Below are 13,076 nucleotides of genomic sequence, written 5' to 3'. Positions count from 1 at the left end.
ATAGTCAACCTCAAGGAAATCACTTGTTGACTTGAGTGAGATTGACCATACAACCAAGACTAAAAACATGCAACAAAAACGCAACCAAAATCATCCAAGATTTCAATAATTATACAAAGTACACAGACAACTTGAATAGGGAAATGGTATTCATTTATTTAGATACATTCTTGAGCAATACTTGCTAATGAAAACAATGCCACTATGTGTTTAAGAAAGCATAATAATTATATTTTCTAGGACATTCTTTGAGTGAAACCATCTTCCGAATCCATGTTAGGAACTACCCTACCTTAAGAAATTTCAAAAACACTTTACAAATAGCTAACAAGGGCAAAAAGTCATTTCCAGAATCATGAAATTACAAAATCTGCTTGGTTGACTTGAAGTTGCATGTTACACCCCAGCAAGAACTTTATGCAGTATATCCCACCTTGAACCAGATTCTTTACTCTAGTATAAAAAATAACTTCACTGTCTGTCTGAAGACATTTTTGATTGAGGCTTTAGATTATGATCTGAACAGCCCTAAATATGGGTGATTCAACATGGCTTAAAAAGAATTGCAGACCTGTGCAATAGATACATACATGCTAATGGCACCATGCATTCAAAATGTGTCTAGTCTTTGCAACTATTTTATGTGGCGAGCTGAATCTACTTTGATTCCCTATAGTGGCAGTGTTTCCAACATCACAAGTATTCGGGAATTTAAATAATGGATAATTCCATTTCCCTACAGGAGTCGTCTGTGTACCCTACTAACATGCATCATTTACCGGCAGGCAAAAGTTAGTTCCGCCATTCCAACTTACGAATAAAACAGCAGGGGGAAATTTCTGTCGCGGGGAAGGCTTGACCTCAAACTACGGGTGCGCTACATACGCATGAGGTGATGTGATGGTGGTGGTGATGTGTATGATGAATTCTCTTTACGCTTTTTTTTGTTTGTTCCTAAATGTTGTAAGTGTCCCCCGCGACCGAGAGAGGGCGCTGTCATTCGGCAGTACTACTGAAGAGCTTGGGCGGCTTCATGAGTATGCTCTTCTTCCTGTGGAATGCAATTTGCATGGCCCACAGTCTGTAAATACACAGGTTATATGTAAATGAGGCAAGATGGCCGACTGGCAGGACACCAGACGTACACAGCATTGACTTAACGCACGTTTATGGAACTACGTCAAACGACTTATACTGTATCGAGTCTCCAGTCCTCATGAATTGCTGATTCTCATATAGTTTTCATGCATTGCATCTTACATTCAAGTGAGATTTTCGTAAAAATTAGCTTTTCTTCTACATCGTGATGATAATGCTTATTTCATGTGATGTGAGCTTGGTATTAACAGAAAATGGCAAAAATGGTAAAACATGCACTTTATTTGTCTTTTTATGAATTATATGCTTGAACAGTACAAAGCAATGAAAATTGCATGATTTGTGACTACTCCGGTACATTTCTTGCAAGCCAATAAAATGAAATGATTGAATTGGTCAATGGAAGAAATGAATACAATATTTTCTTTGCTCATTGTTTCTTATAAAAGCATGAAGTACTACAAAATAATTGATTTATGAATGTAGAGGGTGAGAATTGAACATAATTTGACCTTCACCGAATGAGTGAAAAAAGTAAAATACATTCAAACTTTCACTTGTGAGGACAGAAAGCAGAGTACATTTTTTGACAAGAATTTATGCATAGTTACCCTCCTTTCCTTCAATGCAAATGAAATTTGAAATCAAAGAAAAAAGAAAATATAGGAATTAAAAACCAAAAGAAAAGTATCATATTGACTTTTTTTCACAACCAATGTCCTTTGTGTATCAACGGTAATTAAATTCTCAGGAAGACGACTAGTCCATAAAAGCACAGCCAATGCTGCGTTGTTCACTTGCCATGTTTCAAGATGATACTAAACAAAAGGATTTGTGGAATCGCAGGAAAACCAATTCAACAACTTTTAAAAACCCCAGAAAATTTTTCTTGAAAAGTAAGAAATTTTAAGTCCAAGAAGGACTATCATGTATTCAGCCCCTTATAACTGCAGAATAATATCATCATTTTAGAATATATACTAGTATCTTATTGTGATGATGAATTATGGCAGTAAAGCAATTACCTAAATGTTCATTTAAACTATTCAACTATATGATCAAATGATATGTGAAACTAAAAATATTAGAAATTGTTACAGCTGATACCATAATATAATCTAAATTAAAATGGAATCACAGATTGAATTGTAAGATGTAATAATTCAGGTAAACAGAGACTTTTGTATCTAGGCACCTTCCCAATACATATCTATCAATTTTCATGCCAATGTAAAAGATTTTATACAACTGAACCATATGACAGAACAGACTTCTGTTCTTTAAGTTTTTTCCTATTATTTTTAAAGAATAACTAGGTAGACAGACCTTTTTCTGGAGTTGGATTTTCTTATGAAGTTTATTTATTTTATTTATTTATCTATTTTCTATTTTTTTATTATTCTTTTTTTTGGGGGGGGGGGGGGTGAGGGGTCCATGGATTCCACAATTCCTTCTGTAAAAAATAACCTGGTATATTTACAGACAAAGAGGGCAGTATATATCCTTCATTGGCAAATAGAAAGCCAGAGGAAAGTAGATCCATTGCTCATTTTTCTCATAAATCTGAATAATTCAACATCCACAAAAGACAAAGATGACTGAACTAAATATGCTTTTCATAATTCAGTATATTCCACAAAAATCTATGACAATCTAGTATTTCGGCGAACAAAAGAATAAACCCAAACAGAAAACTTGTGAAACATAAATCTCATAGATAAAAGAAGTTTCAAACGGTGAATAATAGCGATAGATGAAATGAGATGGTAAGATGTGGATGATGATTAAGAAATGAAGAAAAGTAAATATCATATTTGAGCTAATTTAAGCAATTAGTCAAGTGGCCTAGTTCAATTCTACAAGCATTAAACCAGTAATATACGGTAAGTAAAATCACTTTTGTTTATTTTGCTGTTATTTGCCATATTAGATAGGTAGTAAAAGGTAGTTAAATGTTAAAATAGATGGAGCTCTTTAAGGCAAAGACTAGCCTGTTAATATGTTGGTTTTGATAGAAACCACTCCAACAACATATACAATCTGTTCCAGTTGTAATAAAAGGAATTCTAAGTGGAATTAACTTGGACCGATTGTCTGTTCCAACAAAACCAACATATTATCAGAGAGGATTTCTTTTCAGCTACCTGAGCACTACGATATCGAAGGAATAATTCTACTCAGCTCTCATATATGTTACATAACTATTGCACAGGAAACCACTAAACTTCTAACTAAACTTGTAAAAGGCATCTCATTAGCATACAACTTCAAAGAAATCATATTTGCATGGCTTCTGAAGAGGTTAATCATTTAAAACCAACCACCCATAACAATATTGTATATATATAAAATGAATATGCATCAATATGTGCTTTTTATCCAGCCGGAGTATGGTGCAATAAAATTGCTATCTAGAATCATATTCTAAACCCTATGACTTGGGAGGATGTCAGGGCTCTATTTTATAAAAAGTTGCTATCATAGCTAGTCTTGCTGGAATGTCAATTACCATAGCAACAGTGAGAATTCTGTTTGATTGGCTCTTCCAATAAAAGGTGACATTCCAGCAAGAGTTCCTATCATAGCAACTCTTCATGAAATGGGACACATACATTTCTTTTCTTGATTAAAAAAAAAATTGTCATCCCCTTTTCAAGTTAAAACACCCGATTTCAAATGCTAGTTTCCCTTTTTATTTCAAAAACCCAAAGCTGGAAAAAGCAAAGAGTAGAACTTACTTTGATCCTTTATGTTGTTCATCCCTTATACGTTGGTTTTCATCGAAAGCTTCCTTCTCTTTCTCAAAGTTTCTCCTCTTTTCTTCCAAGTCACGCTGCTGCTGTTCCAGGCCCTTCTTCATCTGTTCCAGACGTTTTTGCATCTATAGAATTATTGTACAACAGATGGTTTTATTCACTTGATCTACAAAGCAACTGGTCTAAAGGATAGTCTAATACCACATGGTCTAAACCCATTTGGTTTATTATAACACTTCACTTGGTCTAATACCAATATAATCTAATTCTCATTGAGTCTAATTTCCATTATTCATTGATTGACTCAGTTCTGAAAGAACTGCAAAAGTAGATAGCAAAGAATATCATTTCAAGGCAATGCCCGTTGGTCCAATTTTTTCTTTGTCAAATGAAATTTTTTGGTTGAAAAAAAATTGTTCTAACAATTTAGGCTAAGAAGAGTTGAGACCAAGTGGAAATCAGTCAAAAAAGGTATAGACCATTTACCAGAAATTATACTAAATACCGTGGTAACGGGACTCAGCAGTCAATCAATATCAAGGTTTCCATTGGAGCAACCGTATCGCACACCTGCCAATTGTACTAATTTGGTAGGAACAATATTAGTTTGGGGGCAAAGAACATTAACATTGAAATTTGATGTGTTATTGAATACGTTTTGTAATAAATTGAAGATTTGCAATTGATTCCTGGTGATATTTTGTGCAATGCCCCTTAGTGTTAAGAACACTTCAACGTTTTGATTGGCATACATACATCGGCTTCTGAGTCTTCTAATCCCTTCTGTTTTTCTTTGACCTTCATCTCAAAGACTTGTTCCATCTCTGATTCCATCTTTCTCATCTTCTTGTCATGCTCAAGCTTCTCCTCTTCAAACTGTGCTATCGGGTTCTTTGAGCTAGCCCTAAAGATACAAGGAAAAAAGGGTAATTTTATTTGATATTTGTATCATAACAGTAATATTCTGATTTCATATAGAGCTTACTACAGAAAATGATGTCTGTTAAGTGCTTTCAAGATACAGTGGTGCTAAAAAGTTAGTGAACCCCTACCAGAAAATGCACTCCTTCATGCTGAAAGTTGTACGGAAACAACAACGTTACAATGTCCGAAGAGCCCACAGAAACACGCTATATTGAATGTTATATCATATCACCTGGCTCCACAATAAAAAAATATAGAGATGGCAGAATTTGAACACTTTAAAATATATTCATTTTCTGGTAGGGTTCACTAAGTTTTTAGCACCATTGTATGTTATTACCCCAGTAACTGATCCAGGCTTCCCCACACGCAATGTATGCGCTTTCTCTACTCCCTGGGGAGCATTCCATATCTCCAGACAAGACACTGTCCAGATATAAGGACTGCAAATGCAATGAGAGACATAGATGTGTCTAGTCTCCTGGGGGGCTGTTTCATTAAGCTAATCGTAAGTTAAGAGACAATTTAAGAATGACTGGTGATCCTTTCTCATGGTAAAAGATATTGACCATTATTATTCATTGGTGATTATTTAGAGCGTAAGAAATGTTCACCAGTCGTTCTTAAAGTTGCTCTTAACTTACAAACAGCTTTATGAAACACCCACCTGGGGACTGAAGAGGGAATATGCCCAAGCCAGTAGCACACAGGCATATTCAGTTCACTGCAAAACCCTTAGGCTAAATCCAGGGTTGGAATTTTAAAAAAAAAAATTTTAAGGGGCTTGTTTTTCAGTAGTTAATTAACATTTGCTTCCCTAAAAATCAAATTACACAAGAAAAAATTAACCCTAAAATACTTATGCCTCTGAGCAATGCTCTTTTATACTTTCTCTATCCATCACACATTCAAAAGCTGGAAGTGTTGCTGTTTAAAAAAAGTTAACGTTTAACTGAATCTTACTTTCCGCCTCTCTTGGCGTCGCCCGACGTGACTGCGGTGAGTTTACGACATCTGAAGTTCTCATAGTGGACATTGTTGGTCACATCTTTGAGGTCTTGCATGTGTGTTCTGATTAGCATGTTACGTAGAGGAATGAAATCACAGTGTTCCAAGTTCTCGACTGTATAAAAAAAGACGATGAAAGGAAAGAACTGGGAGTGTTTCACAAAGCAAACAGTCAATGATTTTCACCGACAATCGTTATAAACTATTGGAAATCCACCCTGATTGGCCAAGGGCAAATTGGTTAGCAAAAATCATTGACAAAATCTTCATGAAATGCCATCTCTTTAAACAAAGAACCCAATAGTCACTGTACAAAGTCTGAATAAACTCTGTTGTCAATGGCTTAATAAGTATGGCAGTATTTTGAAGGTACAGTATGAAAACATATATTGGTGAGATAACACTCATTCACCACTCAGGCATAGAACAAATTTGGCAAATTTCATGAAGGCTATATTTTCAAACAAAACTTCCATTTTGTGGGTAAAAAAGGGTGGAAATGAGTTATCATTGATGACTTGAAAAATGCTTTTTTCCACTTTCTATTGGCATATTCAATATAGAGGGTTCTTAAAAACCAGTATGTAGCCAATCTGAGATTATAGAATAATAGTAATCTTTTTTTCACATTACCTTCAGCGATTCCCCACGGATATTGTCGACCTCTGACCCGCTTCCCGTTGACCTCCATAATGTGGTTGCTACCGACAACAGCAAATGGAACCCGTTCCTATATCACATGGAAACAAAAAAATATTAAATTGGTAACACTGATTCTTTTTCCCCCTCAAATTCATTTCAATATTTCACATTTTAAGGTGAAAAAGCAGGTCTGTAAAAAGGAAATAGCAGTTTAGAGAGGTGTACTTTCTACATTTACAATCAAATCACCAAGCAAGCAGGCATTTCAAAGAGACAGAATAAATCATCACGACAAGAAAAAAAGCATTACGTCAATCTACATACATTTCTAAGATTTCTTAAAGGTCTTCAGAGTCTTTAAATTATTTTCAGCAGAGAATGACAATAAAATAGGACAGAATAAAAAGATACATGTATATAAACCCCTCAAAAAAAGTTTTGCAACTCGGATTTGGGGGATGATATCTTTTTGGTTAATGAAGTATAAAAGATGAAACTGGTATCATTGGAAAGCTGAATTGTTCATCTTTACAATGACATGCCATTTGCTGTGATTATGTAATCATGGAATATGCAATCACCCTGAACATCGAGAAAAGTCAGAAGTGAAATGTTGCAAAATGCATTGATTTCCAACAAGAGTCTCCATTTCTATAGAATTTCCACCACAGTGAATGCACTCGGTCCATCCTCGAAACAATTGAAATTCGCTATTGCAAACGACGCATTTTGCAACATTTCATGTCTAACATTGCTGCATATTATCATGTCTGTGTATTTCATGATAACACTAGCATTACAAATGACACATGATTGTAAAGGAGAATAATCATACTTTCTAAAGATATTACTTTTACACATGATGATGGCACATTAAGAAATTTATTAGCACTCAAACTTGCAGTTTGAGTTGCAGAACTCAAACATGACATGGCAACGAATTTTTGCAACATTTCATTTCTTACATTGCTGCATATTTATCATGTCTGTGTTTTTCATGATAACACTAGCATTACAAATGACACATGATCGTAAAGAGGAATAATCATACTTTCCAATGATACCACTTTTACATATGATGATGGCACACTAAGAAATTTATTAGCACTTAAACTTGAGTTGCGGAACTTTTTTTGAGGGGTTTATAATGCAAAAGAAATAAACAGTATGTACATGTATACATCTTATATCCAATAGCATGTTGTAGAACCAATAAACTGTATGTTCATTTCCATTATTCATCTGCATTACAATTGGGTCTTAATGGTGAAATACTCCAAGAAGTTTCATTGTAAATAACCTGCTGTCAACTTTAATAAATCTAAAAGTTCCCACTTAGCATAGCATATTAAACAAATAAAATAGAGCTGCATTTTAATTGCATGTTTAAATAGTTATAGGAATGACAGAAATTAGGTAGGACTGAGAAAAAATTATAGAACTTGTATATTGGATATAATACACTAGCTCAAAGGATTTGAAATTCAAAACAATTAGACTTAAGCAAATGTTTAACTTGTACAACATTTAATATATCATACTTTATTCATTTCAAGTTCATATATCACTTCTTTCACTATGGGAGGAATAAGTTTATATTCCATATAATACTTGACATCACTTTTAACTACAAAGAGAGAATAGCAGTTATCGACTTAAGCAAATGTATGATTTGCGCAATGTTAAATACATCATACTTCATTCATTTCACGTTCCTATATCACTTCTTCACTATGGGAGTATATTAGTTTGTGTTCTATTTTAATGATACATGACATCACTCTAATATCACTTTTAACTACAAAAAGAGAACATAAATTATTAACTCTTATTTTTTTTTTGGCGGGGGGGGGGGGGGTTACATTTTTACAAGGATACAAAGACAGCAGAGGACAGTTCATTACCACATCAAGGCATGCTCACAAAAACAATACATGAAGATTGCTAGTCACACTTCAAAGGGGGAGGGAATGTATTATGACTCGTCGTCTACTGACCAAGTTGTCACCTGCAACCCCCAAATCATACAAGAAGTCACCTCACAGGAATTTTGAGATTTTTAATGGTTTGAAAAAATACATTTCTAGGTTTAAATGATATAATCAGGCGTGATATTCCCCTCTGAAAAAAATCTGAAATATAGCCAAGGGTCACTAAGTCACTGGCAAAGTCCGAGGTGCCCCGCTCGGGCAAAGGATTTCATGTAAAAAATTACAAAAAAAAATCTGGAATAGAAAATATTTAAAAATATCGGAATTCCAACCCCCAATCAATTACAAGATTGAATGTAGAAGACATTCAGAGAATATGCAGAAAACAAGGTTTGAGGTTAGTGGTTCACTTTAGAACCATGAGGTATGCACAATGTGCAATCTTGGTGAAAAATCCACAGCAGTCCAGAACAGGTTACGTAAAAGAAACTACAGTATCTCAAATTTTCTTGAACTTAAACTTCAGATTTTGGTAGAATGAAGAAGAATTACCATTTCAGATGTGCTCATTTTCATTTTTTTACCGTTTGAAGTTGGCTATTTAAAAAGAACCTTCCATGGTGACACATTGTTGGTTTGGGGGATGGCAGGACACACAATCATCATTCACCAAGAATTGTCATAGTAATGACAGTGATTCTCAACCAATAATAATCAAGGACTTCACTTTATTTTCAGTGACAACTTGTGAATGATCACCACTTTTATGAATTGGCACCCTGATATATTCTGAGTAAACATTGAAAAACAAAATATTTATAACCTTTAAATTGGCACCTTCATTCATTAAATTATAACAGTAGAATTTAAATAGAAATACAGTATTCAAGAAATTTGTATTTTAATATTCTCTACACATAGATGTAGAAGTGAATTTCTCCGAAATATTTACTGCAGTCACATGACTGGTTTAGTATACCAGTGCCCAAAGCTTTTGATCATGCTATTGATATTTACAATTGATAGCATTGGTCATATTGTGCAAGCAATCATACAAATAAATTGTATATTAAATTGATTGCTATGCTTTATGTTAAAGGGTTCATATCTTTGGTCTAACTACTTGTAAAATGATAACAAGGGGCATATACATGTATCAACACATTGGAAAAAAAATTATTTCAAGAAAAAGCTCAACTAATATGGACAAAACTGCATGCAATTTTATTTTTAAAGAATGGGAATGAAGGGTGTCCCCATTTTAAACTAGATTTGATGCGATTAAACAACAAAATTATTTTTTTAATATCATGCATGTCTTCCAGTCCCCCGCCCCAACCAATCACTGTTCTGCTATACCACCAGGCATTTACTGGTTCTTGGCACTGTAATATCTAAAGATCTTGCTTGCACTATTTGATTAAGAAATATTTATCTTTTCTCTATGTTATTTTTCAATCACATCTTACTTTCGAGAGCTTAAAAAAGGGTGATTATTCAGATGTTCAGCATTCCCTTATAAAAAAAAGACAAATTTAAAAATCATTTGCGGAAATACATGTATGTGCAACAGAATGAAGAACATGCTGTTAAATTTATTAAGTCATGAATTTTTGCGGCAAAAAAAAATGCATTCCCAGAATCACTTACTGAGATTTTCTTCTTTTTAGGTGCTGCAGATCGAGCCTTCATACAAATTGGGATAAAAAGTGGATGCCTCATATGTTAGTCTCTGCCAACAAGAAATTTGAGCGTTCAGGTTTTTCTATATCTACCAGCAATATTGGCAGCTATTCATAGCAGCTCTTTTTAAATGGGTTATTTGAGCTTACTTTTATTTTGGTTTAAAAGGGGGCATGAAATCATAAAATTTAATTATGTTGTTAAAAACAGAGGAAATAAAGCAGTCAGACTATAAAACAGCCGTTCTGTAGCAATTATATAAGGATGTTTTGGATGTAATTGTTTTGCTGTTTCCATTCCCAAGTCTTGTATACTTATAATAGCTAATAAATCATTGGGTACTACAACAAGCTAACAGAAGAATTTTCTACTTTGTATTCAACAGAAACTTATCAGAGCTATGTAGCATATGCATAGCTAAATGTAGATAACATACTGTATGAAGCATGGTGGTCATCATCCTGCTTTCTTATCAGCCAGGGGACTGTTGCATTTTTGTTGCGTTTGATCGCAACTAAAAAATCAAGCACAAATCTGATATGTGATTTTGATTGGTTGAAAATCCAAGTTGCGGTTTATATATGGAGTTGCCTTTGATTGCAACTTTTTCTGCAATGTCGGGGCCCCAAAGCTCATTGATTTCTATATTATCTTGATTCCTTGAATTGCACAGGTCTGTGCTTTATTTGTTTTATTTACATGTATCTATTGCCCAAGAAAGCTTTACCAAAGCCCTCTTGAATTCCATTACAAATTGATGCAATGTATCACAAGCAGGACAAGCCATATCACATATTTTTCAAGCCTCTTTTGACTCTGAATATTCTCTTTAATAACAAAAGACAGTGACACAAATGAAAATGAAAGAAACAACTCATCACAAAGCAACACAGAAATGCATGGAATCAACTTGGTAGCGTCATCTAAATTGCATTTTCTCATTGGGTAGTGCAATGCAGTTACCACAGTTCTTAGCAAAGATATTAGATGAAAGATAAAGACCATATAAAAGATATACATTTTCCTGGAACGACTCTATAATGTCCACTTGCTTAAATGCTAAAAGATCATTGTATTTTTGGACATACATGTAAGTACAGTATGGACAATGACAGCTGTTCACCATTACGCAGTTAGTGATCAGTGATAAAACTAACAATTACACTTCACTCATTATTGGCAAATGCACACTATTATAAAAATATAATTTTAAATTCTAGTCTTATGAATATATCTCCTTTCTTTGTTGTTGATACACACATCAAAGCATAGAAAAGCTCACTTGAGATCAATTATAGGCACAGGCATGGCAAATTAATGGCATAGTTCAGGATAATTTTATTACCAAAGTAAGAAGTAAGAGGTGATTTGCTGCATTCATACTAATTGAAGAAACCTGCTTTCGAAAATTCAATCTTATTTCACAAACCTTTCACACATGCATTAAAAAAAAACAGCATATGATGCAGAAAACAATATCTGGAATATTATCATTGAATCTTCTTAAGTGATTATTTTGACTAGAAGCATGATAAAATATTTTCTAAACATTTAAGTCATTATTCATTTGCAAATCACAACTTTAATGGGCAGCTCTGCGTTTGTTTCCTCTGCTGATACAAAGAAAGGAGGTTTTGTTCAATAAAGCTATCATGCTCAAATGAGAGTCAAGCAGCATAACCTCAATATCATCATATGAAAATGAAATAAAATGCAATTCAATAGCATTCTAGGATGCACTTTTACTTCAGGCCTTAAAAACTGAAGCAAATATGAATTGGTATTAAGAGAAGAAAAAAACAAATACAATGAACTGAAACAGAAAGGCAAGATGCAAATGAGTGCAAATCTTAATTGATACAAATGTAATTGAAAGAATGTGATTTCAAGCCAACTGTAGGACAAAAAAAAAATGACGAGTGATATACCTTGAGACTGTTGGGAGAAGTATCTTTCTCTTTTGGACCATTCCTCCGTTGCTATTGGTTCGTTCAAATGATCGAGGTTGTTGATTGGACAGGATGCAATCGTGCATCAGACCATTCATAAAATGGCATTCAAGATATGTGATGTTAGGGGCAGGCAAGATTAAGGTGCAAGAATAGGGGTGCATGAGTAAGAAAATAATGAGAGCAAGGGGGGGTTAGGAGAGGTAATGGGGAAACAAGAGGGGTAGAGTAGGGGGAGGAAAGAGAAGTGATGGAGAGAGGAAAAATGGAAGGGGAGAAGGAAGAATAAGGATGAAAGGAGATAAAAGGAAAGGGAGAGAAGGGGAGAAGACGAGTGATGAAAAGAGGAACCAACAGTGGAAAGGGGGCCAAAGAGAAGAGAGAGTGCAAGAATGAAGGGATAAAAGAGGAATAAGGATGAGAGGAAAATGAGAGACAGGAAAGAGTAATGGAGAGAAGAGCCAACATCAGAAAGGGGAGAGAGTGAAAGAGAGAAAGAGCAAAAGGGAAGAGAGACGAGGGGAAACAGGAACGAGTGGGCATAAGAGGACAGGGGGAGGCAGTGAGAGTTACAAAGAAAGGAAGAATGGATGACAAAAAAAGTTGTGTAATGCACAAAGAAAGAACAGATTTCAGAAGAAATAAAACCCAAAGATATCACAGCAGAAATCAAGAAAATGTAGAGTTTGGGTAATATTTTCATAAAAGAGAACATAGATAACCCCAAACACCATAATATAAAGTTTTATAACAGAGGAAAGGGAGGAAGGTCAATGGGAGTAGTTATGAAAATATAAGTTAAAAATGGGGTGAGTAGAAATAAAAGATGAGTAAAGAAAACAAAAGAACAGAAAACAAAAATTGAAAATCAGCCGTTAGAGCCAACTCACCAATGCAGTGGTTTATAAAAATGCATAAATATATATTCCAAAGGAACACTTTTACAGAGATGTGATTCAAATGCTTGTAACTAATGCAAACAGACAAATGAATGTAATCTATCTAAAGAATCAGTCTAAATCTATACATGAACCTATTCAAATTTGGTATAAATAAAACAAATCCATGTGAAAGTGTATAGCAAA

At 34.3% G+C, this 13,076-nt stretch overlaps 1 protein-coding gene across 10 annotated transcripts in view; it reads right to left on the bottom strand.

Moving 5' to 3' along the window:
• The window catches only part of LOC121407957 (septin-7-like), an 84,195-nt gene that overhangs the window by 7,141 nt on the left and 63,978 nt on the right, over nt 1-13,076 (bottom strand). For 3 of the 10 annotated variants that reach the window (XM_041599227.1, XM_041599225.1, XM_041599228.1), the window contains 6 exons: nt 11,971-12,021; nt 6,420-6,516; nt 5,742-5,901; nt 4,611-4,758; nt 3,837-3,979; nt 1,710-1,718 (listed from right to left, as the gene is read on the bottom strand). In XM_041599227.1, the coding sequence (XP_041455161.1) occupies nt 1,710-1,718; nt 3,837-3,979; nt 4,611-4,758; nt 5,742-5,901; nt 6,420-6,516; nt 11,971-12,021 (608 nt within the window). Of the gene's footprint in view, nt 1-815; nt 1,082-1,709; nt 1,719-3,836; nt 3,980-4,610; nt 4,759-5,741; nt 5,902-6,419; nt 6,517-11,970; nt 12,022-13,076 lie in introns of all 10 variants that reach the window. The other 7 variants (XM_041599226.1, XM_041599230.1, XR_005968968.1 and 4 more) reach the window with 6 other exon arrangements.

This window comes from Lytechinus variegatus, chromosome 2, assembly GCF_018143015.1.
Source record: "Lytechinus variegatus isolate NC3 chromosome 2, Lvar_3.0, whole genome shotgun sequence".
NCBI lineage: Eukaryota > Metazoa > Echinodermata > Echinoidea > Temnopleuroida > Toxopneustidae > Lytechinus > Lytechinus variegatus.
Note: the sequence above shows the minus strand (reverse complement) of the source record. Positions and strands in the feature narration are given on the sequence as shown.